We start from the raw sequence: 25,720 nt of genomic DNA, 5'->3' as shown, positions 1-25,720 counted from the left end.
ATGTTGCCTTTCTTGCTTCCAACTGATTTCCTGTTCTGGTCAGGTGGTTCCTCTGCTAAACTACCTGACTTGGAACTTCCTCATTTAGCATTCGAATAGTGGCATTTTATTGAGCCTGAGCAGATAAAAGCCTTAGCATTTTATTTACTCTTTAGCCTGGCTAAAAGAGAATCTGTTTCAAATACATAAATACAAACCAGGACACAGGTTGGTTTAATGATTATTGCAGTCATGCTGCTACACTCTACATGAGCTTCTTGTTTGTCAGGCTCTGGAGCTGCTATGAGGGTACACAGCATCTTTTGCTGTGCAGATGGAGCTATTGTTTTACTGAGTTGGCCTGATGTCAGACTAAGGCCATTGCTCAGTTTCATGGCCTGCAGCTTGGAAAAGAAGTCTTCATTCTTTTAACAAATATTTATTAAGCATCTACTGTATGCCAGGCACTATACTAGGCATGAGAGCATAACAATGAATAAAACATTCTTAAAATATCCCTGGTCCTTAAGCCTCTAAATGCCCTGATTAGGAAAAAAATATATATATATAAGGTTACTCAGAATTTCCCACATTTTCATGCCAAATTAGACTTTTATAATGCAAGTTTACAATACTAATGGCTGTTCAAAGGAACTATCAAGGTAATAGCTAATTTAAGGTGAGTAAAAAGTTCCTGAAAGTTCCAGAACATTTTTTCCAAGGCTGATAAAATTTTCATATCTTAATTATGATATAAAGTCATTTGAATATTTTATAAATGCAAAATTAACTTCCTTTTACTTGAATGTAGGTAGATAAAACTCTATGAAACTCTCAGATTATATAAGACAAATGAGACATTTGTTCTTTTAAGTGAGTAAGAAGTGCTTTCTGTGACTGTTAAATCAATCCCATAACTTAGTACTAGAGAAATAAAATTTTAGGGACATTCAAACAAAACCACCCGACAACCACAAAACAAGATAGAAGTATTAAATCAAAGTCAGACTGAAGAAATGACAAATGGAGACAGCAAAAATGGAAATAACTATTCCATATTAACTATCTATCAAACTCTATTATTCCTTCCTCAGATTTAAGATACAAGATTCAGTGTTTGCTGTTTCTTAGCTTGCAATGCAAAACACTCTTTTTGCGGTGTGTATACTATCTAAGTTCTGTTGGAAGAATGTCAACAATTGAATTTTTACCAAAAAAATAAACAAAACCAAAACTCTCCTTTCATAGTGTTTTGAACTCTTGTATTTTATTTTGAAAAAAAAAATATTATCTAATAGAGGTCCCCTATTTAGATAGCATTGGAAAGCTGACCTATGCTGTAATAAATGGCTTTTGGTTTGTTTCACGTAGCAGGGCTTCAGAGAGGGCCATTCCTAAAGGCAGCCTGCAGAGGGCACACGGAGAAAGACAGTCTGAATGTGGCAAATGGTTCCCCTAAACAGCAAATTAATCACAGAAACAACTTTGGTAACTGTGATAACTAACAGTAGGAAATTTCCTTGGGTCCTTAAATATACTTAAATCTTGACAAACTAGTATTAATCAAAACATAAATTAACACTGACTAACGAAACATTAAAACTCAAGTATGATTATCAAATGAATTATGCAAGAAATAAAACAAATCTTAAATCTCTGCCCTAAATCACAGCCTTAATATTTTATAGCTTTTTAAAAATTCTAATATGATTATTATATACTATGTGGACGTTCTAGATTTGATAACATCTTTAAAAGATACTAAACCTCACTTTTCACTCTTTCTAGAAGATAATGTTGTTCCTTAATGGATTTCATAATTTTGAGGTCATCCCAGATTATATTATTTCTATGATTATGGTTTATCATTAAGGAATAGGGAGAATACATCTTTCGTCTTTCCTTGGTGATTACATGTTTATCCACTGATCAAGTCAGGTACATTCTTTTAGTAGTTTTAAACATACAAATATATATAGTCTTAGTCTGAGATCTCAAACTGCTTTTTCATCTACTTGCTTATTTTACTTTCATGTGGCTAATGAGAAGAAAGAATTGTTTTAATGCATAGCACTATCACATGTGGCAAGATTGCTGGCAAAGCAGGGTATTGTAGAATCCATGACTAAGGGCTTTTATAAGTCTTGCGAAAATTAACTAATTTTCTGCATGCAACTTTTCAACATATATCATATGGTTACATCATTTAGGCAAAAAACATGAGCAGATCAAAATGCTGCTGCACATAGACATGGAAAACAGTGTCATAAATCCTGAACCAGTTGTGCTACAAGAAAATTTTCTCTGAAAAATAAAAACAGAGTCCTCCCTCCTGCATCTTTCCCTTGTCCCTTCCTTGTCCTGCAGTTCCCGTCCCCAGTTAACAGCTTAATTATGATATGTTCCTTTGCTTTCAGAAGGACACTAAAACTTTAACCTGATCCCAGTTAAGTCAGGGCCTAGGATGGGCTGCAGCACGAGCGATGATGTGTAGGCAGAGGGGATTTACTGCTTTTACATACTTATTCTTGCTACTCCAACTCTGAAGCCCTTCTGCTAAATCAGCAAAGGCCTGACTTAAGAGGGTACACTAGGATTTTTGAAATAAGGTCTCGGGGGAAACCCTGGAACTCACTAAAGTTTCTAAAGGCAAAAGAAGGGATCTGCATCCTGAAAAGCAATTTCAGGACCTTCCCCTCAACCTCCCAATTATTTGAGAGAGGGAGTGAAGGAAGGGATGAAGGAATACCTCATAAATACTTTTTTATAAGTGGACTGATTTTAGATGAGCTGAGTTTGCCTACAAATTAAGGAAAAGGGAGGTGCAGTCTGCCATATAATGAAAAAGTGATTTAAGTACCACTTCACATTTGATATACCATATTGAATTTGAATCTAGTTTTATGTTTCAGAAAATTTTCTCATGTGTAATATGTTACAATCATGTTTTGATTTATCAGCTTTATATAAGGAATGTAGAAGGGTGATTTCCCCATTTTTTCACACGAAAACTAAAGAATAAGTGTATTAAGGGTTTCCCTGGTGGTTTCGTGGTAAAGAATTCACCTGCCAATGCAGGAGATGCAGGTTTAATCCCTGAATTGGGAAGATCCCCTGTAGAGGAAATGGCAACCCAACCCAGTATTCTTGTCTAGGAAATCCCAGTGACAGAGGAGCCTGGCCGGCTACAGTCCATGGGGTCAAAAAGAGTCGAACATGACTAAGTGCGTAAACAACAACAAAAAAAGTGCATTAAGGGATTTTATTTGTGGAAGAATTAAGACTCTAAACTTAGTCCAGGATTCCTTCAACCCTTGTGACTTGCCATAGCTGTTCATCAGAGTGGATTTCTAAAGTTGCTACTAGTATGGTGAAGTACAAAATGTTTTCCATTCATTCATCAGTTTTTTCGATAAGCAACAAAGAATAGCAACGTAGCATAAATGCTATTTTCTTTTTGTACTGGTTAGGGTCTTTGTTTCCCAGAAAGATTAAAACTAGACAACAATTCAGTTGTTTTCTAGGGAAAGTGATGGCTCTATTGGTAATTTTATAACTTTTTTCAAAATAGCAGAAGTTCTCAAAATAGCAGAAGTTCTCTTCCTCTATCTAGTAGATTCCCCTTCTGTAAAATGTGTTTAGTCTTGTTACCCAGCACTCCAAATGTTCCATATTGTTGTGTTCTCGTACATTCCTACTTCTACAAATTGAGTTTCAAACCAGCTGTGTAAGTTCCGAAACACGTGTACATCAGCTGTACTTGTTAATGAAATCACGTAATTCAATTGTATTGCACATAAAAGAATGAAGTAAGTATGACTAAAGAAAGAGAGCAGGGTTCCCCCATCTCCATGAAAATAAAACGACATGTTTCGGAAAAACTTTATAAAAGTGAGTCATTGCAAACAAATGCAGTCATAGATTGGTTTTGTATTAGGTGTGGGTACTTAAACATTTATAAAAGTGGAAATCTTATATAGTCCATTAACTCTAGAAAAAATAATTAAAAAGTGACTAAAAATCAGAAGCACATGAAAATTAAGAACCACACTCTATGATAACCTTTGGATCAAAAAATACATAATTTAGAATGCAGTAGAAAAATTCATATCAAAATCCATGGAACCACAGAAAAATTTACATTGAAAGGAAAATATTAGTCTTAATGTCTTAGTTATTTCAGAAAGAAAGACTCAAAAAAACTTAAAACAAATGGTAAAAATAATAGAACAAAACAAAGAAATAAAAAAGAAGGTAATGAAGGCAAATGCTGAAGATGAAAAAATAATAGCAATAATAAATTAATCCAAAGGCTAGTTCCTTGAAAAAAATACAGTGAAATAAGTGAATCTTTCAAAGGCCTGCTAAAGGAAGAAAAAAAGAACAAAAATATGCAAATTTACCAATGATAAGGCAGAGGTAGCTACAGATATGGAAAAGACTAAATAAATGAGTTAAAAGAGAATCTTTGAAGCAATTTTGTAACCACTTTGAAAGCCTAGATGTAATGGATGAATTTTTCCCAAAATATGAATTATCAATATTGACCAAGAAAGAAGCAGAATAAATAATTACCATAGTATAGATTGAATGGTGGTTAAAGAACTACTATTAAAACCACCACGACCACATAGTTTAAGAGATGATTTCTTTCTAACATTTAAAAAGCTTGTAACTATAGAACAATACCACTATAAAATAGATGCACAGTTATGAATAATTTACTGGCTAATACAATCAACAAAATATCAAAAAATATCTGTGACCAAGTAGGATTTATTTCAGAAATGCAATAATTTTTTAAAACTATTAGTTTTAATGGTAAAGTTATTTTCAAAAAGTCAGCTACTACTATTCAAAACTGTTTTGAAGAATCTAGTGAATTCATATGGAAAATAAATAGTAGTTTTAAAAAAGAGAATGGATGTATCTCTTTTTGTTGCTGATATGATACTTAGAACATCCAAGAGTAAATCCTCAACGACCTCTCCTCCTGCCCAAACAAAGCAACCCAAATCAGACTAAAACAAACTAAAGGAAAAGTCCGATAAGAGTGAGGCAGATAGGGAATTTCCTGAGAGTCCAGTGGTTGGGACTCCGCACCTTCACTTCCCCAGGGGTGAGGGTTCAATCTCTGGTCAGGGAACTAAGATCCTGCAAATCGTGTGGTAAGGCAAAAAGAACAAATGAAAAAACAATGAGACAGATAATATGTTAACGTGGCTATAAGGAAGATAAATAGCAGGTAAAAACAGAAATGTATAATGTATTTCATTTGGTTGACTAAGATATATAAATTTAAGAATGAATTTAATAACAAAGGTAAGAATTTCTAAGAGCATTAGAAAAATCTTACTGAAGGAGACATAATTTTTTTAGGCTCTACATCAGTGGCTCGCAATCCTGGATACATGTTAGAATAGACATAAAAATACTGATGCTCTGACATAGCTATAGGCAATTCTGGTTTAACTGTTGCAGGGTAGGTCTGAAGCACTAATATTTATATATTCAGATGATTTTAATGTGCAGCAAGGAACTTAATATTGAAATTTCAAAGTCATGTAAAAATTAATATAAAATTCATAGAATGGAAAGGGTTAGCAACAGGTATTTGATTCATTCTCTCTCCTTTCTGAGTAATACCTGGAAAGAAAAGTGACTAGATAATGACAAAGATTAATGACCTGCTCTTCACAAGCACACTAAAGGTGTGGGGCAGCTCTTATCTATGGAGTGGCATTTATCTGTGGCAGGGTGTGTCTAGTTTAAATTGCTTACAGTAAACAAATATTTCATTGATTTATAGGACATTACTTTTTAGAAAATGTCTTGTAAGCTATGTAACTTCCAGACTCTAAAATGTGTATGTCTGATGACCAAAAGAGCTTCGTTCTGCTTAAGTGTTATGTTATCACACACATGGTTTAGGGGCCTCCTATGTTAAATATGATTTAACTTTTATGCAGGATACTTGAAGCGAAATGCTTGGCTGGATGAATCACAAGCTGGAATCAAGATGGCTGGGAGAAACATCAACAACCTCAGGTATGCAGATGATACCACTCTAATGGCAGAAAGTGAAAAGGAACTAAAGAGTCTCTTCATGAGGATGAAAGAAAAGAGTGAAAAAGCTGGCTTGAAACTCAACATTCAAAAAACTAAGATCATGGCATCTGGTCCCATCACTTCGTGGCAAATAGAAGGGGAAAAAGTAGAAACAATGACAGATTTTATTTTCCTGGATTCCAAAATCACTGAGGGCTGTGACTTCAGCCATGAACTTAGGATGCCTGCTTCTTGGAAGAAAAGCTATGACAAACCTAGATTAAAAAGCAGAGACACCACTTTGCTGACAAAGATCAGTAGAGTCAAAGCTATGATTTTTCTAGTAGTCATGAATGGATGTGAGAGTTGGATGAGTGAAGCTGAGCACCAAAGAATTGATGCTTTCAAATTGTGGTGCTGGAGAAGACTCTTGAGTGTCCCTTGGATAGCAAGGAGATCAAACCAATCAACCCTGAAGGAAATCAACCCTGAATATTCATTGGAAGGACTGTTGCTGAAGCTGAAGCTCCAATAGTTTGGCCACCTGATGCTATGAGCTGACTCACTGGAAGAGACCCTGATGCTGGGAAAGGTAGAGGGCAAAACGAGAAGCGGGTAGCAGAGGATGAGATGGTTAACTAACATCACTGACTCAATGGACATGAATTTGAGCAAACCCTGTGAGATAGTGGAAGGCAGAGGAACCTAGCGTGCTATAGTCCATGGGGTTGCAAAGAATCGGACATGACTTAGTGACTGAACAACAATGTTAAAACTTAGAACACATACTAGAAGAAGGATCAACATGCCTTGATTCGCCTTATGATTACATATATTCTTGAGTAAACTTTGATATTGGTTACAAGTTCTGATTTTTGTGTGCCAGAAATAACAATCTGATCTCTGGGTTATCTCAAAAGCCCAAATGGAATCTGTCATAATTGAATTAAGATAGTCATATATTTTGTATGGAATAATAAATATTCTCATATGTCCCCCCAAATAAGAAAAGCAAGATTAGTAAGAGTTGACTTGCCTTGTCAGATAACCAAAGTATGATATAAAGCTATTAACAATAAATCAGAATTTATATTGCCATGTGTGTCATTACTCAGTCGTTTCCAACTCTTTGTGACCCCATGGACTGTAGCCTATGAGGCTACTCTGTCCATGGGATTTTCCAGGCAAAAGTACTGGAGTGGGGTGCCATTTCCTTCTGCAGGGGATCTTCCTGTCTCCTGCATTGCAGGCAGACGGTTTACCCTCTAAGCCACCAGGGAATAGAGCCAATATGGGAGTAAAGGTATTTGTGCTGAGTTGCATCTGACTCTTTGAGACCCCATGAACTATAGCCTGCCAGGCTCCTCTGTCCATGGGATTCTCTATGCAAGAAAGCTGGAGTGGGTAGCTATTTCCTTCTCCAGGGAATCTTCTCCACCCAGGGAATGAACCTGGGTTGCCTGCACTGCAGGAGGATTCTTTACCATCAGAGCCATCAGGGAATATACATTCCAATTATACCTAATAATTTAATGTATAAATCAGGGGTATTTAAGACCAAAAGAAAAAGTCCTATCTTCCATCCATGTGAAGAAAATTTATAAAACTACATTTCAAACAGATTCAGAATTTTCTTCCTTAATCATATAACAAAGCTCAAAGCCTAGGAAACTACTTGTGTAATCCACAGGTTTAGTGGGAACTTTGTGAAACAGGACAGGATCTCTGAAGTATACAGGAAAAGTTGACTAACTGGATGATACAAAAAACAAAAAAATTAAAATCCAGACAATATCCTAAACAAACTCAGCATATTAGAAAGAGACTAGGAATAAATTGAAATCTAAATGAGAGATAGAGCATCAATGTCTATAAATTGCAAAGATTTCTTTAAAAATGACAAGGAAAGTGTAACCAAAATCTATACAAAAATGTTATGAATAAGTAATTCATAGGAGTGACATCTCAATTAACCATTCCTGCTTTATTATAAAAAAGCATTCTGAACTCGGTTCTGGTGTTGCCTACTCCAGCACAGCTCATACATAAGGCATGTAAAATTAGAATTAGAATCTGGGCCAATGTTCCCATCTTAGAAAACACGACTAACGCCCTGTTTTCCTAGTGTCCACACACTGACTCACAGATAAAACTAGGTAATGGCTAGATGTGAACCTCTATGATTCAAGTACAATAATTACACTTGTGTGGACTGAGTCTTTGGTTTTCCCTCCCACTACAGTGGGTGTTTCTAACTACTGACATGTTTCAGTTCTGTCTGAATTGTAGAGCATTCTGAGTTAAGAAGATGGCCAGGAGAGTGAGGAAAATGATTTAGCATGGCTCCAGAAGTGTTAAAATGCACTATACAAGGTACTGGACCCAAAGTGAGGAAGATTCTTACCAGATGGTCACTAAGCTGAGTGTAGAGTTCTTGGGGTAGCACACTGGACTAACAGCAGCCCAAGATGCAAACTAAAAGATTCTTTTAGAATATCTGGAATGAAAGAGGCATGCTTATATATGTTTTTTTTCCATTCACACTCATCTCCATGGATAGTAATATGTCTAAACCATGAAAAAATAATTAAATGTAATTTTCCTGAGTCTGCTGCCATAAGGCTATATGGTCAATTGGCTAAGATGAACTACTTGTGCTTATTTTTGCCTTTAAAAAATGATATCTGGTCTAGTGGGTAGAAATTTACATATCCATTTTTAATATAAATTCTCAAGCTATTGGTGATGTCTCGGGAAATTCTTTAACTAAATACTGGACTTTTATTTTGGGATAAATTGTGAATGGTTTGATTCTATTAAGTTTGATAAGTGCTAAGTTCCTCTAATATTTGAATTTAATGGACCTAAATTCATGTTTCCAAAGAATATTTTAAAAGTGAACATTGATGTCTTTATTTTCCATTATTGGCTCGCCTGTACTGATTATTAATTGATCCTAAACTGTATTGAGCTTGAATTATTCCTGTGTTCCAAAGAAAGCATCTAGACACATAGATCACTCTTCAGCATAAGAGACTGCACTTGAATCCTGTTTGAATAGTACCATAAATTTTGGAAGTTGAAAAACAACTTGAAACATCATTTTCACCTTCCTACTACCATAGGAAGAACGTTAACAAATGGAGAAACTGAAGCATAGAAGTGTGTTCATTGCCTCAGTGTGGTATTTCTGCAATGATTAATTTTCATGTGTAATGCCACAGACCAAGCTGTCATTATTTCTCTTGACTCAGGAATGGCTCAGGATCAGATCCCACTGTTGAACTTGATTTGCTTAAAGCAGGTTTGGTGCTCGATGTAAACAAGTCTTTAATGGTTGGAGACCAGCCTGAAATGACCGTCATCATTTGTGAACCATAATTTAACATATACCATTTGTAATCTGAAAATACCAGATGCTTGTCTTAAGCTTGATATTGTTCATGTCAGGGGGCTCCAGATGGTATAATTATTGTGCTCTGTGGCATTTTGAGACTTTAGGATAAAGAGCCTGGAGGAAAAATAGGAAGGACATGTGACTTGCCCTCTCTTAAACGCCTGAGGTTCAGGTGTTAATACAATTGCCAAGTATGTGTGTTAATAGTAGATTTCTTGCAAGTGGAAAATTTCACATATCCAGTTTCTGATGATCCAGGCAATTCCTGTCAACTAATCAGCATGATGATGAAAATATCTTTTAAGGTTCATTGTAGACAGCCATTACTTTAATTCTACTCTTAAACAGCAACAATTTCTTTACAGAAAACTAAAAGATGTCACCAATCCTCAGGGTCATTATCATTTAAATGCAGGTGTTTTTTTGTTTTTTTTTTGTTTTTTGTTTTGCTAATCCCCATGCTCCCTTTTTAAATATGTGGATTTACAGTTTTCTACCTAAGTGTAGAGAAGTAGCATATGTCTTTCATATTAGGAGACATTGGTAATGTTCTCTGTACCTTGATTGCTAATTTTGAACTGGTGCTTTTTTGTTAAACTATTACTGATCAAATAAAAATATCAATCTAAATTGTAGGTTCACCTGTGCAAGAATTGTATTATGCTGCTTATATCTTTAAACACGAGTGTTTTTATTTTCTGAAGACTTCTTGGTAACTGGGTCCCTGCCCACTGGATGGTTAGTCACACTCGAAAGGCATCATATTTGTAGTTATTTTACTGTAGCCTTATAATGAACTAGTCCAAGGTTTTTCACTGACTGTATCAACTTTGGTATATAAAGTATCATTAGAAAAAAAGTAAAGGGTAATAAAAATATTATGGTAGAGACAAGATATGCTATTTTATAAATTTTGCTTTATATCCTATGTGGCTTAATGTCACAAGGATTATTTTATCTGAGTTGCTGAATTAGACATTGAAAGAGCTCAAAATTACGTTTCACTACAACATATTAAAATAGAACATTAGTGGAGTATATTTGCGGAGAAGGCAATGGCACCCCACTCCAGTACTCTTGCCTGGAAAATCCCATGGACAGAGGAGCCTGGTGGGCTGCAGTCCAAGGTGTCGCTAAGAGTCGGACACGAATGAGCGACTTCTCTTTCACTTTTCACTTTCATGCATTGGAGAAGGAAATGGCAACCCACTCCAGTGTTCTTGCCTGGAGAATCCCAGGGACGGGGGAGCCTGGTGGGCTGCCGTCTATGGGGTCGCACAGAGTCGGACACGACTGAAGCAACTTAGCAGCAGCAGCAGTGTATTTGAAAGTGACAGTCTGGCACAGATGAAGTTACTTAAATAAACATAGGGAATGGGTGCAACAATAGTTTTGATGGAATGCAGTTAGATTGTAGATGCAGGTTAGTGTTAGTAATTGCTAGTTAAATAGATGGTAGTTAGTAGTAGCAGCAAGCAGTTAGTAGTAGTAGTCTATAGTCAGAGTTATCAGATAACAGAGGAGCAGGAAAAGAGTCATGGAAAGAAATGAAATCAGATTTTCATTAAAATGTCCTTAGAAATCACATCAGCCCCAAGAAGTAGGAATTTCTATTAAACAGTATGTCATTCTTCATTCTTTTCTTTTCTATTTTCATCGGCTTCACTCATTTGGTCCATTAGAAGTGTATGTTTTGTCACTCGAGAGTCCCACTCTGGGGCTTCCCAGGTGGCTTAGCGGTAAAGAATCTGCCTGGCAAGAGTCCCACTGTGATTCTAAGCAATTTTAGCCCACTAGGTTGATTCTTGATTGAAATCTCTAAATATTCTCCCTTATTCAACTCTTCTCTGGCCCTATACCTTCTTCTTTCTGAGAAATTAGTCTCTGCTTGACCACAGGGGCTGGACCGTGTGGTATGTACGAGTGCCACTGAGTCGCCTTCTTTATTCCTCAAAACCAAAGCCTCCATCATTTTTCTTTCTTCTCCTACCTCTCTTTAAGGAAACTTTGTCTATCTGGTTGCTAAAGAATTTATTCTTCTTTTTTAGGTTCTTATTTCAACTCCTTTCTATATCTGTTTCTCAAATTTTTCTGCATCAACACCCCAGCCTAAAATACTCAACTGTTCTCCCTTCTTCTTAAAATAAATTAAATGAAGTTGTTTTTAGATTATCTGCCTTAATTCTGCCTTGGAAGTCTCAAAACAGGGCCTCTATTCCTGTCCTTGTCTTTACCTGAGATGGTCTCCTTGATTTCTCTGCCATCCACAATTCTACCATTCACTTACTTCAGTGGCTTTTGAATAATACTCAACGCAGAAACAATTGTTCTACAAAGGAGACTCAGAGGGAGCAAAAGAGTGTGCAGCAGATAGGTTAGACTCTACATCCTCAAGCAGAAAAACTCCTATAATAATTGCTTCACAGATTTAGCAAGGGCAGTTCTGGCGCTTTAGAACTATTTGAAAATGGCATGTTTAATGAAACTACAGACAGGTTAAGTGACTTGTCCAAGATTAGTGGCATATTGATAGCTAGTACTTGGGTCTTCTGAATTTTTATTCTATATATATTTTTTCTATTATTCAGGCATTATTAGAGGGCCATTTTTAAAAAGGCTTTTCTTCCATGCAAATATAATTTTAAATTATGGAGTGGTTTCTGTCATTAGTGATTTATTTCTCTCCATCCAGAATGATGGACAGATCATAGTTATTGGTGTCCTTGGTCATTCAAGCCATGTTCCTTCATGTGCATGGCTTGATTCTACAATGACATGGAAGGTGATTTTCAGTTTCTGGCAGTGTTGTAACTAAAATCAATGTTAGATAATGTCTGAAAGTTTCAGATTGGGTTATAAGACAGCTTTGATTTTTTTGGGGAAATCCATTGAGGAACCTTCAGTCCTAATCTGAAAAAGTATTGCAGAAAGAAAAGTATTTTCCAAGCTTGACCTATGGACATTTCTGAGCTAATTTTTACTAATTCTAAACCTGACATAATTTGCAAAAGGACATCTTCCTTTCACTCACTTCATTATTCTGACTGCTTTCCTTTTGCAATCTGAATCATTTGGCACAACTGAGAGGAAGCCCATAAATATTCCCAGAATGCTTTGGGTTCTGGAACATTCTGGCAATAGATGTTCCACTAAAAGCAAAAATACAGGGAATAAGGAATATGGCTCCATGTTTTAGGTAAATTCTTTGTGATGTTTTGTGATCAAACAATCAAATGTTTGGGGCTATGAAAAAGAATTTTAAGTCAATTAATAGAGTATGAATAAACATTTTGTACTTCATCTGGACATGGTTAAACAGCAAAAATGGCCTGAAATGTTTCATGATAAATTATATTTAAGGTTATACTTAAATGAAATAACATGGAATGCTGATGTAAAATACAACAGTTTGATGTATTTTTATGTATCACAGTACATAAAGTTAAGTCGCATTAAATTGTTATTAAATCACAATTTAGTTAACAATAAAACTAATAAGACACAGGGATTTAACAATGTGGTGTTAGAGGTAAAAAAAAAAGAATTTTTTTTTTTAACCTCTCAGTAGTCTAAGAGTAGGGTTGCTTTTTTCTAATCAACTTTCTTTAGCACATTGTGCTTAATTAGCAAGCATCTTCCATTTGCTGAGTTTTCAGAGTTACATTGCACTTGGATCTTTTACTCACATTGCAGTCACAAGATGAGAAATGTAGACACTGTGTACAAACAAGAAGTTCGTGCAAAGTCAAGCTCTCAAAACCACACGCAAGACTCAGTGGCACATGGTTTAGAGCTCACACAACTCCTGGATCATGCAATACAGGCATGCAGATGAGAGGAAAGAAAAGCACCTACATCATGAAAATAGAGGATGATGAAAGAGAATGACGTTTTCTTTATGACAATTATCTAATGCAAACCGTATACCCATAACCTTTACCAGAGTGGAGGAAGGGGCAGATAAATGACTTTTTGTGGGTGGGTTTGGGGGGAAACTCTATATAAATATTATTAGAGGTCAAGTTGTTGTTCAAGTTAAGAATTTCTATTCTGTACTTGGCCTCTTCCAGGTTATCTTCCCCAGTTTCTTGCTTTGTATTTCCTCTGCTACACCATGCAAAAAAGATCAGAACTAACATTAGAAATCATTTAACAAGCTCTAAACCTGACAGATCACAAGGGTGTTCTCCACAATTTACACGAGAATTAAATTGGATATAAATACCTCCTGTTCTTACCGGTGGGTGTTGTGATTCCATGTATTAAGGTGTGAAGCAGACAGGAAAGAGATAAATCTTTCATAAGTACATTGTAAATAGGCAAGTGGTATATAAACCAAATTCATAGGTAATAGAGTCAAACAATGAAAGGTAAATAGTTTTTACAAAATAGACTTTATCACAAAAAAAATGGTCACAAAACTAGAGTAATATGGAGAGGGGAAGTAAAATAAATAAATGTTTAACTATTGTTATTGAAATAATCTGGCAGAATGGAACAACAAAATTGAGTGACATGTGTTTTGATTAAAGATTCTTGACACTGCTTCAGCCAACCCAGCATTAGAGAATCCCCTGTAGTTTCTGAATGTTGATATCTTCATTAAATAATAATATGAATGGAAATAAACAAAAGTGACCAATTTGTAGGTACTTTCTTAAGAGATTAAAGTGTTATCCTGGTGAGATCAACTTTGCACATGAATTTTCACAAGTAAATATGGGATAATTAGAAATAACTCATGGAATTCAGTTATGGTTTTGTATGAAATGTGCTGATTGATTAGTTCCTCAAATTAAAAATTTTATAATGGCATGCCATTACTTCTCAATCAAATAAATCATGCACAGCTATGGTAAACTTATCATATGTAAATATATATTTCAAACTGGGCAGTATGTGCAATGCTTTCTGTACCTTAACTGCTAATTTTGAACCTTTATTTTTTTAGTTAGGCTATTGATAATGAAATAAAAAAATGTCAATCTCAATTGAATAAGTTGTATGAAAAAGTTGTATCATACTGTTGCTGTCACTAACTTTGAAAGATTTCATTTTCTAAAGAACTCTTAGAAAAAAGATCCTTGCCCAGTGGAGGAATAGCTAGATGGGAGGGTATCATAATTCTAATCATTTTTTAATAGGTCTATGACACGCTATTGAATTTGTATTTATCATATAATTTATCTTTAGTAATCAATCTCTATAGCCAAATAGCTAGGTCCAAAAGATATATGTAATTTTCCTAATAATTAAAGTAGCTCTTTAGGTCAATTAATTTTATTAGTTGTATTGATTTTTAAGCATTAATAGAGGAGGGAAGGTTATGAAAAGTTGATGTTGAATTTGTTTAAGAGTTATGAAGGAATACATATTTCCCCCTTGAAAGGAAAGATGCATTAAACCAGATACAGTAAAAGGGCACATATTTAATTGATTAAAATATAGAAAAATTGTCCTTAACAGAAACATGAAACTTCCTATTATAAAATGTTTATGGTATACTTAAGTTCCTTAACCTCTCCCACAGATCCTTAAAATGTCATATTTTTTAAAAAAATTTCTGTTTGGAGGCATTATAATTATTACTGTTTACTGGTAATATCTTATTGTTTACTGGTAATATCTTAATGCATATGGATCCATCTATTTTGCAGGCTCTGGCAGCTAGGCCATGTGGGAAAGCCCAAGTCCTAACTTAGCAATGCTCTCTCTGACCAGAAGTAGGCGCTCTACGACACACAGTTATATCAGTTTGCATCATGTTATGCCTTTGCCACACAGTATAACTAGATATAGCACCATGCAATGCCATGAGTTGAGAATGAAAGACTATCTCCAGGGGAGAAAATAAACATCCGAGAAAGGAAAACAAAAGCAAGGGGTTCAAAGCTGGTGAGACTGTTTTTTTTCATTTTGGCTGTAGCTATAATGCCTGAGGGGCTCCAGTTTTGGAAAACAGTAATACATACCATGTTCATGTCAATGCCATTGGTGTAAGTCCATGCGTGCTGGAAATATTCTTCAAGCCGTTGCCTCAGAGGGTTGGGGATTTGGTGAAAGCGAATGAACTCTTTTACTCGCAGCATCTGCATGTGGTACCTGGCAGTTCCCGAGTATAGTCTTTGGATAATTGCAGATACATTCCCAAAAATGCTTGCATACATTAATGCTGGATTGGATAAAAAACAAAGTTATGGGGGAAAGACTGCACTTGGGGATATTATATCTTGTCAGAATCTCAAAATGCAGATTTTTTTTTTTTTTTTTAATCTCAATCCATTTGTGAGGGTTTATCACTGGCCCGTGGGGAATAAAGTAGTTAAGTCAATACTGTTGTAAAGTTTATAATTTTCATGGTAAATCTGGAGAGGAAAAATACCCGAATTCATCATGGATTCAATATTAAAGTAAAAACTCAGACCATTTACAATATCAACCTGTAACCAATCTAGACTATTGACTAGAGATAAAATATGTTTAGAATCAACATTTTATTTGTAATGTAATAAGAAGGTACATCATGGGGTTACCACAGATCTGTATTCTGGAAGTGGAGTAAAGGTTTTTGAATTGCGACAACTCTACCTTGTAATATTAAAAATTTACTATAAAATTTAAGGATTTGCTAAGGAATAATATTTTTTGAATTATTTACTCATTTATTTGGCTGTGCCAGGGCTTCGTTGTGGTATGTGAGATCTTTGTGGCCTGTGGGATCTAGTTCTCTGACCAGTGATCAAACCGAGGTCCCTGCATTGGGAACCCGGAGTTTCAGCCACTGGACCATCAGGGGAATCCCCATAAATTGTTTCAAGGAAATCACCGTTTCCTTAGAGTGCTTCTTCATGTGTAATTTTTAATCTATTAGAATTTATTTTTCTACTTTCTATATGAGAAATATATCTTTGGCTTAGACTATGAGAAAATAGCTTTATTTTTGCAGAGAAAAATAGAATGACGTCTTTGTTCTTTCACCTATGGGAAGAAAAAAACCTAACATTCATTATTTAGAATGCCATTTCTAAAGCTTCCTGGGCAAAATATTTATAATTTAACAGAAGCTCTTTAAATATCTTGTCTTTCTTTTTATATTTGTTTAGTTTCTAATAATCCTAAAAAAAATTCTATATTCTATACAGAAAGTCACATGATGACAATGGCCTACATCTTGCTTTGGACATATGTCAGACACTTAGAGAGGAGGTAATGGAACTGTAATGTATCAAGCAGGTGGGGGCAAAGGGAAAAAAAAGCAAAAACAACAATCAACAACTCCTCAAAGTATTTGTTCAACAATATTCACCCAACGTATTTTTTTTCCACAACACATTTTACAAACCATTGCCTATATAAACCGCTTGATCATTTTTAAGGTAAATTTTGGCCAGATTCAGTCTGTGTTTTAAAATGATTTATCTTCTTGGTCATTTGCTTTGTTTTCCATGTTATTTCTGTCTCTTGGTTAGCATGGTCCTTGTTTATCATAGATGTCCCAAGTAAGAGAATGTCCCAGACAAATGGGTGGTGCTTTATCTATGTAAAGGGAAAAATATTGGGGAAATCTATAGGAAGGCTGAATTGGGGTTTGTGAAAGACAGTAAGTCTCATTAATATAGAAAACCTGTTTAGGTTGTATCTTCCACAGGCGTGAAAAAGAAAAAAAACAAAACAAAAACTTGGGCATAATTTGAGTAAATGAACAGTTAAGAAGGGAGCTAGCAATACGTGCCTAAAATGGATTACCACGATTCAAAGAGATTTATGTGAAAAATATATTTTACTCTGCCTAACTTTAGTGTTGGAAATATTTATGCTTGTTGATAAGTGTCCAAAGTATCTATCATGTTCTCAGGAAATGGTTTGGTACAGATTTTCACTTGATTTAATTAGAGGGCCCATAATCAATGCTAGTTATTTTACTTAAACCACATAATTATGCAAAGAAGAGTCAGGGAAAACATTCTTATTTTGTTTTTAATAAATACTGTGTTTTTATCTCCATACTGCCATAAAAATGAACCAAACATTAGTTTGATCATAAACAGGTATTTCTACTCATTGATAGGACAGCAAAATCTAGATCATAAGTACACAGTTGAATACATGAATAGCATATATTTCTCTAAGGAAATTCTATGCTAATGACTTTTTAAATTATAATAAAGGCATACATTTTTTTCCTATATTTTTAGGAAGCAAATGGAGCTAAAGGTGGTAAGCAAGAGAAAATCATAAAATGATTCTATTTTGTATACATTATTTAGCTGCTGCTGCTGCTGCTAAGTCGCTTCAGTCGTGTCCGACTCTGTGTGACCCCACAGACGGCAGCCCACCAGGCTCCCCCGTCCCTGGGATTCTCCAGGCAAGAACACTGGAGTGGGTTGCCATTTCCTTCTCCAATTATTTAGCTAATGCCCATCAACTGGCATAAAATATGAATCAAAAGCAAGCTGGCAGACCATACAATCATTTCTCTCAACTCACTATTTTGTTTACCCTTCCTTAACAGAAAATTCTTCTTTCACCAAAATGATTTGCTTCACCTCGAGGTACTATACAAATAAAACAGGTATAATTTAAAACTTCAGCATGCCACACTCAAAATCTAAGAAGCTCACCAAACTAATGATTTTAGAAAGTGAAAGTGATGTTGCTCAGTCATGTCTGACTCTTTCGGCTCCCATGAACTGTAACCTGCCAGGCTCCTCCGTCCATGGGATTTTCCAGGCAAGAATACAGGAGTGGGTTGCCATTTCCTTCTCCAGAGGATCTTGCCAACCCAGGGATCAAACCTGGGCCTCCCACATTGCAGGCAGACTCTTCACCATCTGAGCCTACCAGGGAATCCCAATGAATGTAGGGTCATTGGGTAATAGCTGAAACATACTGATAAAAGAAATAAAAATGCTTTTCTACCTAGTACGCAAATTTAAAAAGATAAATTTTGATGATGTATAATTTAGGTACAACAAAATGAATCTGTTTTAAATGCACAGCTTAGTTGACAAGCATACACACCCGTGTTAACACAATCAAGATTATAGACCATTTTCATCATCCCAGAAGATTCCACTGTGTCCCTTGGCTGCTTGCCCACTGTTTTCTAGGCTAACTCTAGACAATCACTGAGCTCCTTTATGTCATTACAGATTAGTTTGCATTTCCTAGAGTTTCATATAAATAGAATCATAATGAACATATTCATCTATGTCTGACTCCTTTTTCAGTCATATGAATTTTGAAATTCTGTTTTGTATGTGTCAGCAATTTGTTCTTTTTTTTTTTTTTTATCATGAGTAGATTCTCATCACATGGTTCTACCAAGTTCATTTATCTCTTCTGTTGATAAAATCTCACCGTTTCTAGTTTTTGGCTATTATGAATAAAACTGTGAGGAACATTTGTGTGCAAGTCTTTGTATGGGTATACATTTTCATTTCCCTTTGCAAGAATTAGAAATAGAATTGCGGATCTGTGTGGTATGTTCGGACCTCCCTGGTGGCTTAGTGGTAAAGAATCTGCCTGCCAATGCAATAGACTAGGGTTTGATCCCTGGGTGGGGAAGATCCCCAGGAGAAGGTAATGGCAACCCACTCCAGTATTCTTGTCCTGGGAAATCCCATGGACAGAGAAGCCTGGGGAGATACAGTCACTGGGTTGCAAGGAGCTGGACATGGCTTAGCCACTGAGCACACATGCCGCTGGTTATGTTTAAGGAACTTGCCAAGCTATTTCCCAAATTTGGGGTGACTTTACATTCTCACCAGCAATATTTGAGAATACCAGCTGTTCTACAACCTTCCGAACATTTGGTGTTGTCTTATTTTAACCATCTTAGAGCATTAATTGCATTTCCGTGACAACTAATAATATCTCTCCATGTATTTACTGGCCACTGACATATCTTCTTTTGTGAAATGTCCGTTTAAAACTTTTTCTCATTTTTTAAAAATTGACTTGTCTTCTTATTATGGAGTTGTAAGAATTCTTGATATATTCTAAATAAAAGTCTTTTTTTCTAGATCTAAGTATTGAGAGTATTTTTTTCTAGTCTATCATTTGCTTGTTCCTCTTAACAGTATCCTTTGGAAAGCTGAAGTTACTAATTTTGATGAAATCTAAACGCTTATATACTTTGTTTAGTTTTCTGATATTTAAAAAAAGAAGTTATAGGAGTAGTGTAAGGTTTCAGGTTCGCCATCATGGTTAGAAACAGAAATCTAGTTACTTTGTTTTACACATTATAAAAAAAAGAAATGCTCCTAAGATGTTTGTCAAGCAGGTCAGAGATGAAATACATTTGCCTTTATATACTGGTTTATAGGTTTTTAAAAATCAAATGTGTATATTTATAATATTTGAATAAAGATTATACTTATGTTATATATTAATATCAGAAAAATAGATATAAATATGTGATCTTAACTTATATTCTCACTTATACTTTTTTTTTTTTTTTAGTATTTTACTTTTTATTCCTGCCTAGAAAATAATATAGTCTAAAAAAAAAGGATTTTAGTTAAAAGGCAGCCTTGGCTATTATCATACATTGCTTACAAAGGGCAGGTATTTATCCAAATATTTTAACAGTTTATGAGCTCACAGGTAGACTTCTTTTTTAACTTTTATCTCTATTTCCTCCTCTGGGAGAAACTTAGCCAGGTTTCTGTAAATGCAATCCTGTTTTCCAAAACAGGATTGAGAGTTTATTTATTTATTTATTTTTTAAATTTTTTTTAAATTTTATTTTATTTTTAAACTTTACATAATTGTATTAGTTTTGCCAAATATCAAAATGAATCCATCACAGGTATACATGTGCTCCCCATCCTGAACCCTCCTCCCTCCTCCCTTCCCATACCATCCCTCTGGGTCATCCCAGTGCACTAGCCCCAAGCATCCAGTATCGTGCATTGAACCTGGACTGGCATCTCATTTCATACATGATATTTTACATGTTTCAATGCTATTCTCCCAAATCTTCCCACCCTCTCCCTCTCCCACAGAGTCCATAAGACTGTTCCATACATCAGTGTCTCTTTTGCTGTCTCGTACACAGGGTTATTGTTATCATCTTTCTAAATTCCATATTTATGCTTTTATTTTTCATCTTGAAGTGTGTATATTTTTAAAAAGAATTCTATGGTTACTGTTCTCTGTACATATTCAGAAGCAAAGTTGGTGACTATCTTTGCAAATAGTTTTTAAAAATGTATCTATAGGTATCTGAGTTATTTGAATTTAATTAGATGATAGCCTTTAATGTTTAATTTTTAGTTTCCTTGAATTGTACTGCTGCAAAAGGGATTGCAGATTACTTTGGCTTAAAATTTTATTTTAGAATGAATATTAGTTTTAAAGAAGCTTTGGGAAAAAGAGTTCAACTTGATAACTGACTGTAACAACTTTAACTTGCAGTAGTATATATACAATACTTTACATTTATATTTTGGATATTATATTTTATTTTCAGGTTTAAATCAAACTACTCATACAATTGAGGGGTATGTACTTAGTATAAAAATAGAACTAAATACAGAAAATTAAATCATTTCTAAATACATTTGGGTCTAAATGAAAATATCATGTGTAGGTATACACAAATACATTAAATGGCTATGAAAATTTCAAGGCATGCTTATTATTGCTAAGTTTCCAATCTTATTTTACCTTTTATGGCATAATAGCTCATGATCCAATTCTCTAGGTATATGTATAAATTTTTTTTCCTGTGTGATGCTAAGCTTTACATAATCCCATTTTGATTAAGTTTTGTAGAAGCAAGTCTGTTATTCAAATAAAAGATATTATGTGGGATATGGATATATCTTAGTCAACCCAATTAACTAGAGTGTTTTTTATTAAAAGATAGAATTCCTCTGCAGGAAACAAATATTCTTCCTAAACAATCAATAGAAATAGCATAATGTCACATTCAAAAAGGCAAAAATACAGGAAGGAAGGAAGGGAAGTAGAGAGCAAGGGAGGAAGAAAAGAAAGAAAAAAGGAAGGAAAAAGACACAAAGAAAGGAAGAAGAAAAACTGGCAGTAATTCCCTGATTTAAGGATTAGATGTTGGGACAGATGAGCCTGGTTGGCTACAGTCCACGTTGTCACAAGCGACTAAACCACCACCACCACAGAGCAAGTAAAGAACTGAGTTCTCTAATTTAAAATAATTTACACGTTATGGCAAAACCAATACAATATTGTAAAGTTAAAAAAGAAAAGAAAAGAAAAAAAAATTATTCGAGTATCATATTAACTAATTAAAGAATTTACAAAAGTCATGAGCAAACAAGACAAGCAAAATCAAAGAACTCATTAAAATAAAAATTAAAACAATTGTAAGACAAAAAAAATAAAATAATTTATACGATAAATAGTACCATGCATTTCACTTAATCCTCACAAGAGGTAAGGATTCCTATGGGGTGAACAGGATAAACTTCAGTGCTCTTAAAAAGGGCTTCCCAGGTGGGGCTAGTGGCATAGAACCCGCAGGCCAGTGCAGGCTTGACATATAAGACAGCTCCATCTCTGGGTGGGGAAGATCCCCTGGAGAAGGGAATAGCAATCCACTCCAGTATTCTTGCCTGGAGAATGCCATGGACGGAGGAGCCTGGCGGGCTACAGTTCATAGTGTCACACAGAGCCGGACATGGACTGAAGCAACTTAGCATGGCACAGCTCTTAAAAAATTCTTCCTTGCAAATTCTGTTTCAAGAGTCAAGTACTGTTTTCTTTTGAAAAGTGCCTATATACATTTCTATAATTAAAAACATACTTTTTTTCTTTTCTTTGTTACTAATGCCACTAAAACTGATAGCCACTATAAAATATTTACTAGCAGTTGCAATCACAGAATGGTTGGGGCTGTGTTTGTTCTGTAAGATTCAGTCTCTCTGGAATGAATTTTCTATTTTTTCCAGCGGGCTCCACTTTCATTTCCTTTTGAGTGTAATTCTGTTTTTTGGTTTGTAACAAGACTGAGCCTGAATTTTCAGAATATTTTTAAGCATTATTTAAATGTATTATTTGCCTATACAATCTTACTAAAATAAAAGCACAAGACATACATATGAAAAGTAAATTTTAAGCACAGTGAACACTAAACTATTTGAATCAATAAATAATATACTAATATGAATCTATTTACGTTTCGTAAATAAAGCTTACCAAGAACATTTTATTACTCAATATATTAACATTCAAAAATTAACTCTCTGGATCTATTTTCAAATTTGTATGCAATCTAAGGATGATGCTCTTTTTCAGACTTTAAAAATCCATCATGCTTTTGTCGGTTGCTGCCTGGTATAAACAAGGTTATTTTTAGTGGTTCCAAAGTGTGGTTTTTTATAATTAATATTAAAATATCTTTAGTTTTACACAGTTTTTTTTTTCTTATTCTAAAGAATATAACTTATAAATGATGCTCATAGCATTACCCATTGTAGGGTAAAAGGCAATCACTTAGGTCCTTGGCATAATGTCAAAAAGGAATTTTTAGTCAAATGACAAGGAAAAATACATACATATATATATGTATGTATGTGCATATGTGTATCTATGAAAGATTGGCTTACATTATAATTAGTAGGGTGATATTTACATATCTATATCAATCTACCAATGTCTGTATATCTAGTTATGTAATGTAAAAGAGTCTTTCCTATTCTAATCTGGTCTCAGCTTGAAATATTACAGAACATAACCATTAGTAATAAATTACAGACACATTTTTGCATCAGTAAAAGTGGACTTCAAGTCTCAATTCCTGAATCCCAAGATCATGTCACTCTAGTTTTATGCTCATAGTTTCCTGAAGTCATGCAACATCTTTGGTGTCTCCCCTCACAGAGAGAATCAGATATGATAAAATACACATATATTTAATCCCATTATCTCTACAACTTTCTATAATTTTTTCTTTGCTTTCTTTTAAATGTTTTTGAGACATTGATTTTGTACTATTATTTTATCCTAATAGATAACAAAAGAGAAATCTACTTACAGCCAATCAACATAACACAAATCGAAAAGATTTTCTCCGAATTGGTGTTAGGAGACACATTCCCAAATCCCACACTTGTTAAACTGCTGAAGGTAAAATAAAGTGCTGTGACGTATTTATCTTTAATGGATGGTCCAGAACTTGAGTCACTGTCATTGTAACGCTTCCCAATTTGTTGTCCTAAGGAATCCAACCAGCCGATTTTGTCAGTCAGGTAGGGCCTTTCTACATTCCCAATGGCATACCAAATGCAAGCCAGCCAGTGAGCAATCAGGGCGAATATGCACATTAAGAGCATTAGAACTGCAGCCCCATATTCTGAGTATCGATCAAGTTTTCGGGCCACTCTCACAAGACGCAGGAGTCGAGCTGTCTTCAAAAGACCAATTAATGTTGTTGTCTGTGGAAATAAATGTGCATGATCAGAAACAGTTGGTAAACAATTCAGTGTGTGTTCCTGTGTAGCAAAGTAAGTAGAAATAGGTTACAAAAATATGGCAGCACTGAAGATAACTGCATATTTGAATTAAACATCAAGGTTAGTTTTTTTATTTTTTTTAACATTTGTTTGGAAAGTACTTTGAAAGTGTATGGTACATTAATTCAGTATCTTGGCATGTAATACTTTTGGAACAGGGACCATGCTTTGTTTTGCACTTTAACCATTTGCCTGGAACATAATTGGTACTCAGTAAATCATTCATTCACTGACAAACAACCCAGTGTGTTACTGGTGGGCCTAGCAAGTGGGATTATAGTGTAGAGCAAATGGACGTGGTCATTTTTATAGTAGAAAAAGATATTTATTTATTAGACAAAGTGTCACTTTTTATAAAGAGAAACAAGGCCCACTGTCTATTGGGGGGAAATAAATATTTTTAAAACAAATAATAAGATCATTTCAGAGAGTGAAAAGTGTGCAATGATAATAAAAACAGAGCGATATGATAGAGGGTATTCAGGAGCTTGGGTTGGGATAAGAACCGTTTTAGAAAGGAAGGCCAAAGAGAATCTTGCTGAGAAGCTGACATTAGAGTTTAGACGTGTTTTAATGAGGAGCCAGTCAAGCAGATAACTGGGAAACTTACTGGATGATTGCATGCATGCATTAAGTACTATATTCAGATTCAGTTTTTCCTTTTTAAATGTGTTGAATCGATAAATTGTTTCTTGATATCCCAATGATAGTATGTATTTTGCTTTGGGATGTGATATGTGTAACTAATTGCATGACTATTATTGACCAGGTATCTAAAGATAGGACATTTCTAAATAATAACAGGATATTTAACTGGTTGTTTGGATTTGAAATCTGTAAACAAATTTGGATTTGAAATTTGTAAACAAATTGCAAGTTCATTTGTTAGGTTTCCTAAATAATGTCAACTATAAGTAGTATATAATTCACAGGGTATATAATTATTCCATGTTACATGGTATTTACCAATCAATTATTGAGTTATTTTATGTGTTCATTGTTGGTGTTTATTTCTCAAAGTACATCCATCTTTGTTAAGAACACATATTTTAATTAAAGAAATAGCATGTGGCAGAACTATCACCCTATATCTTCATATTGATTTGGTGAGAAAAGAGCTCTAAATATCAAGAAAATACTTTCATTACCATTCTAAAATCAGGGTTACAATTTTTTTTTCCTTATGCCAGAGTGGTCACAAGGGAAGGAAAGATTTCTGTCTCCCCTGAATTCTTTTCAGTTAGTATTCAAATCTTCTAAAAAGGAGTTTGTGTAGTTGTGATGGTCATCTTATTACAATTTGGATTCTGGTCATTGCTCACTTAGGAATGGGAGGAGAGGTGAGTCTTCTCTGTTCCCAAAACTGAGCTATTATTTTTTAGGGTGTAGTAAGGGAAATAGCCATGAAATTAAAAGACGCTTACTCCTTGGAAGGAAAGTTATGACCAACCTAGATAGCATATTCAAAAGCAGAGACATTACTTTGCCAACAAAGGTTTGTCTAGTTAAGGCTATGGTTTTTCCAGTGGTCATGTATGGATGTGAGAGTTGGACTGTGAAGAAGGCTGAGTTCCGAAGAATTGATGCTTTTGAACTGTGGTGTTGGAGAAGACTCTTGAGAGTCCCTTGGACTGCAAGGAGATCCAATCAGTCCATTCTGAAGGAGATCAGCCCTGGGATTTCTTTGGAAGGAATGATGCTAAAGCTGAAACTCCAGTACTTTGGCCACCTCATGCGAAGAGTTGACTCATTGGAAAAGACTCTGATGCTGGGAGGGATTGGGGGCAGGAGGAGAAGG

The 25,720-nt window shown here is 34.9% G+C and overlaps 1 protein-coding gene across 1 annotated transcript in view; it reads right to left on the bottom strand.

Moving 5' to 3' along the window:
• The window catches only part of KCNH7 (potassium voltage-gated channel, subfamily H (eag-related), member 7), a 532,838-nt gene that overhangs the window by 35,829 nt on the left and 471,289 nt on the right, over positions 1-25,720 (bottom strand). Inside the window, exons 8-9 of the mRNA XM_010858960.1 lie at positions 23,445-23,844; positions 15,397-15,596 (exon numbers count right to left, since the gene is read on the bottom strand). Of these exons, the coding sequence (XP_010857262.1) occupies positions 15,397-15,596; positions 23,445-23,844 (600 nt within the window). The remainder of the gene's footprint in view (positions 1-15,396; positions 15,597-23,444; positions 23,845-25,720) is intronic.

The sequence above is a fragment of the Bison bison genome, unplaced genomic scaffold (genome assembly GCF_000754665.1).
Source record: "Bison bison bison isolate TAMUID 2011002044 unplaced genomic scaffold, Bison_UMD1.0 scf7180017864452, whole genome shotgun sequence".
NCBI classification, from domain to species: domain Eukaryota; kingdom Metazoa; phylum Chordata; class Mammalia; order Artiodactyla; family Bovidae; genus Bison; species Bison bison.
This window is presented reverse-complemented; position numbering and strand designations above follow the sequence as displayed.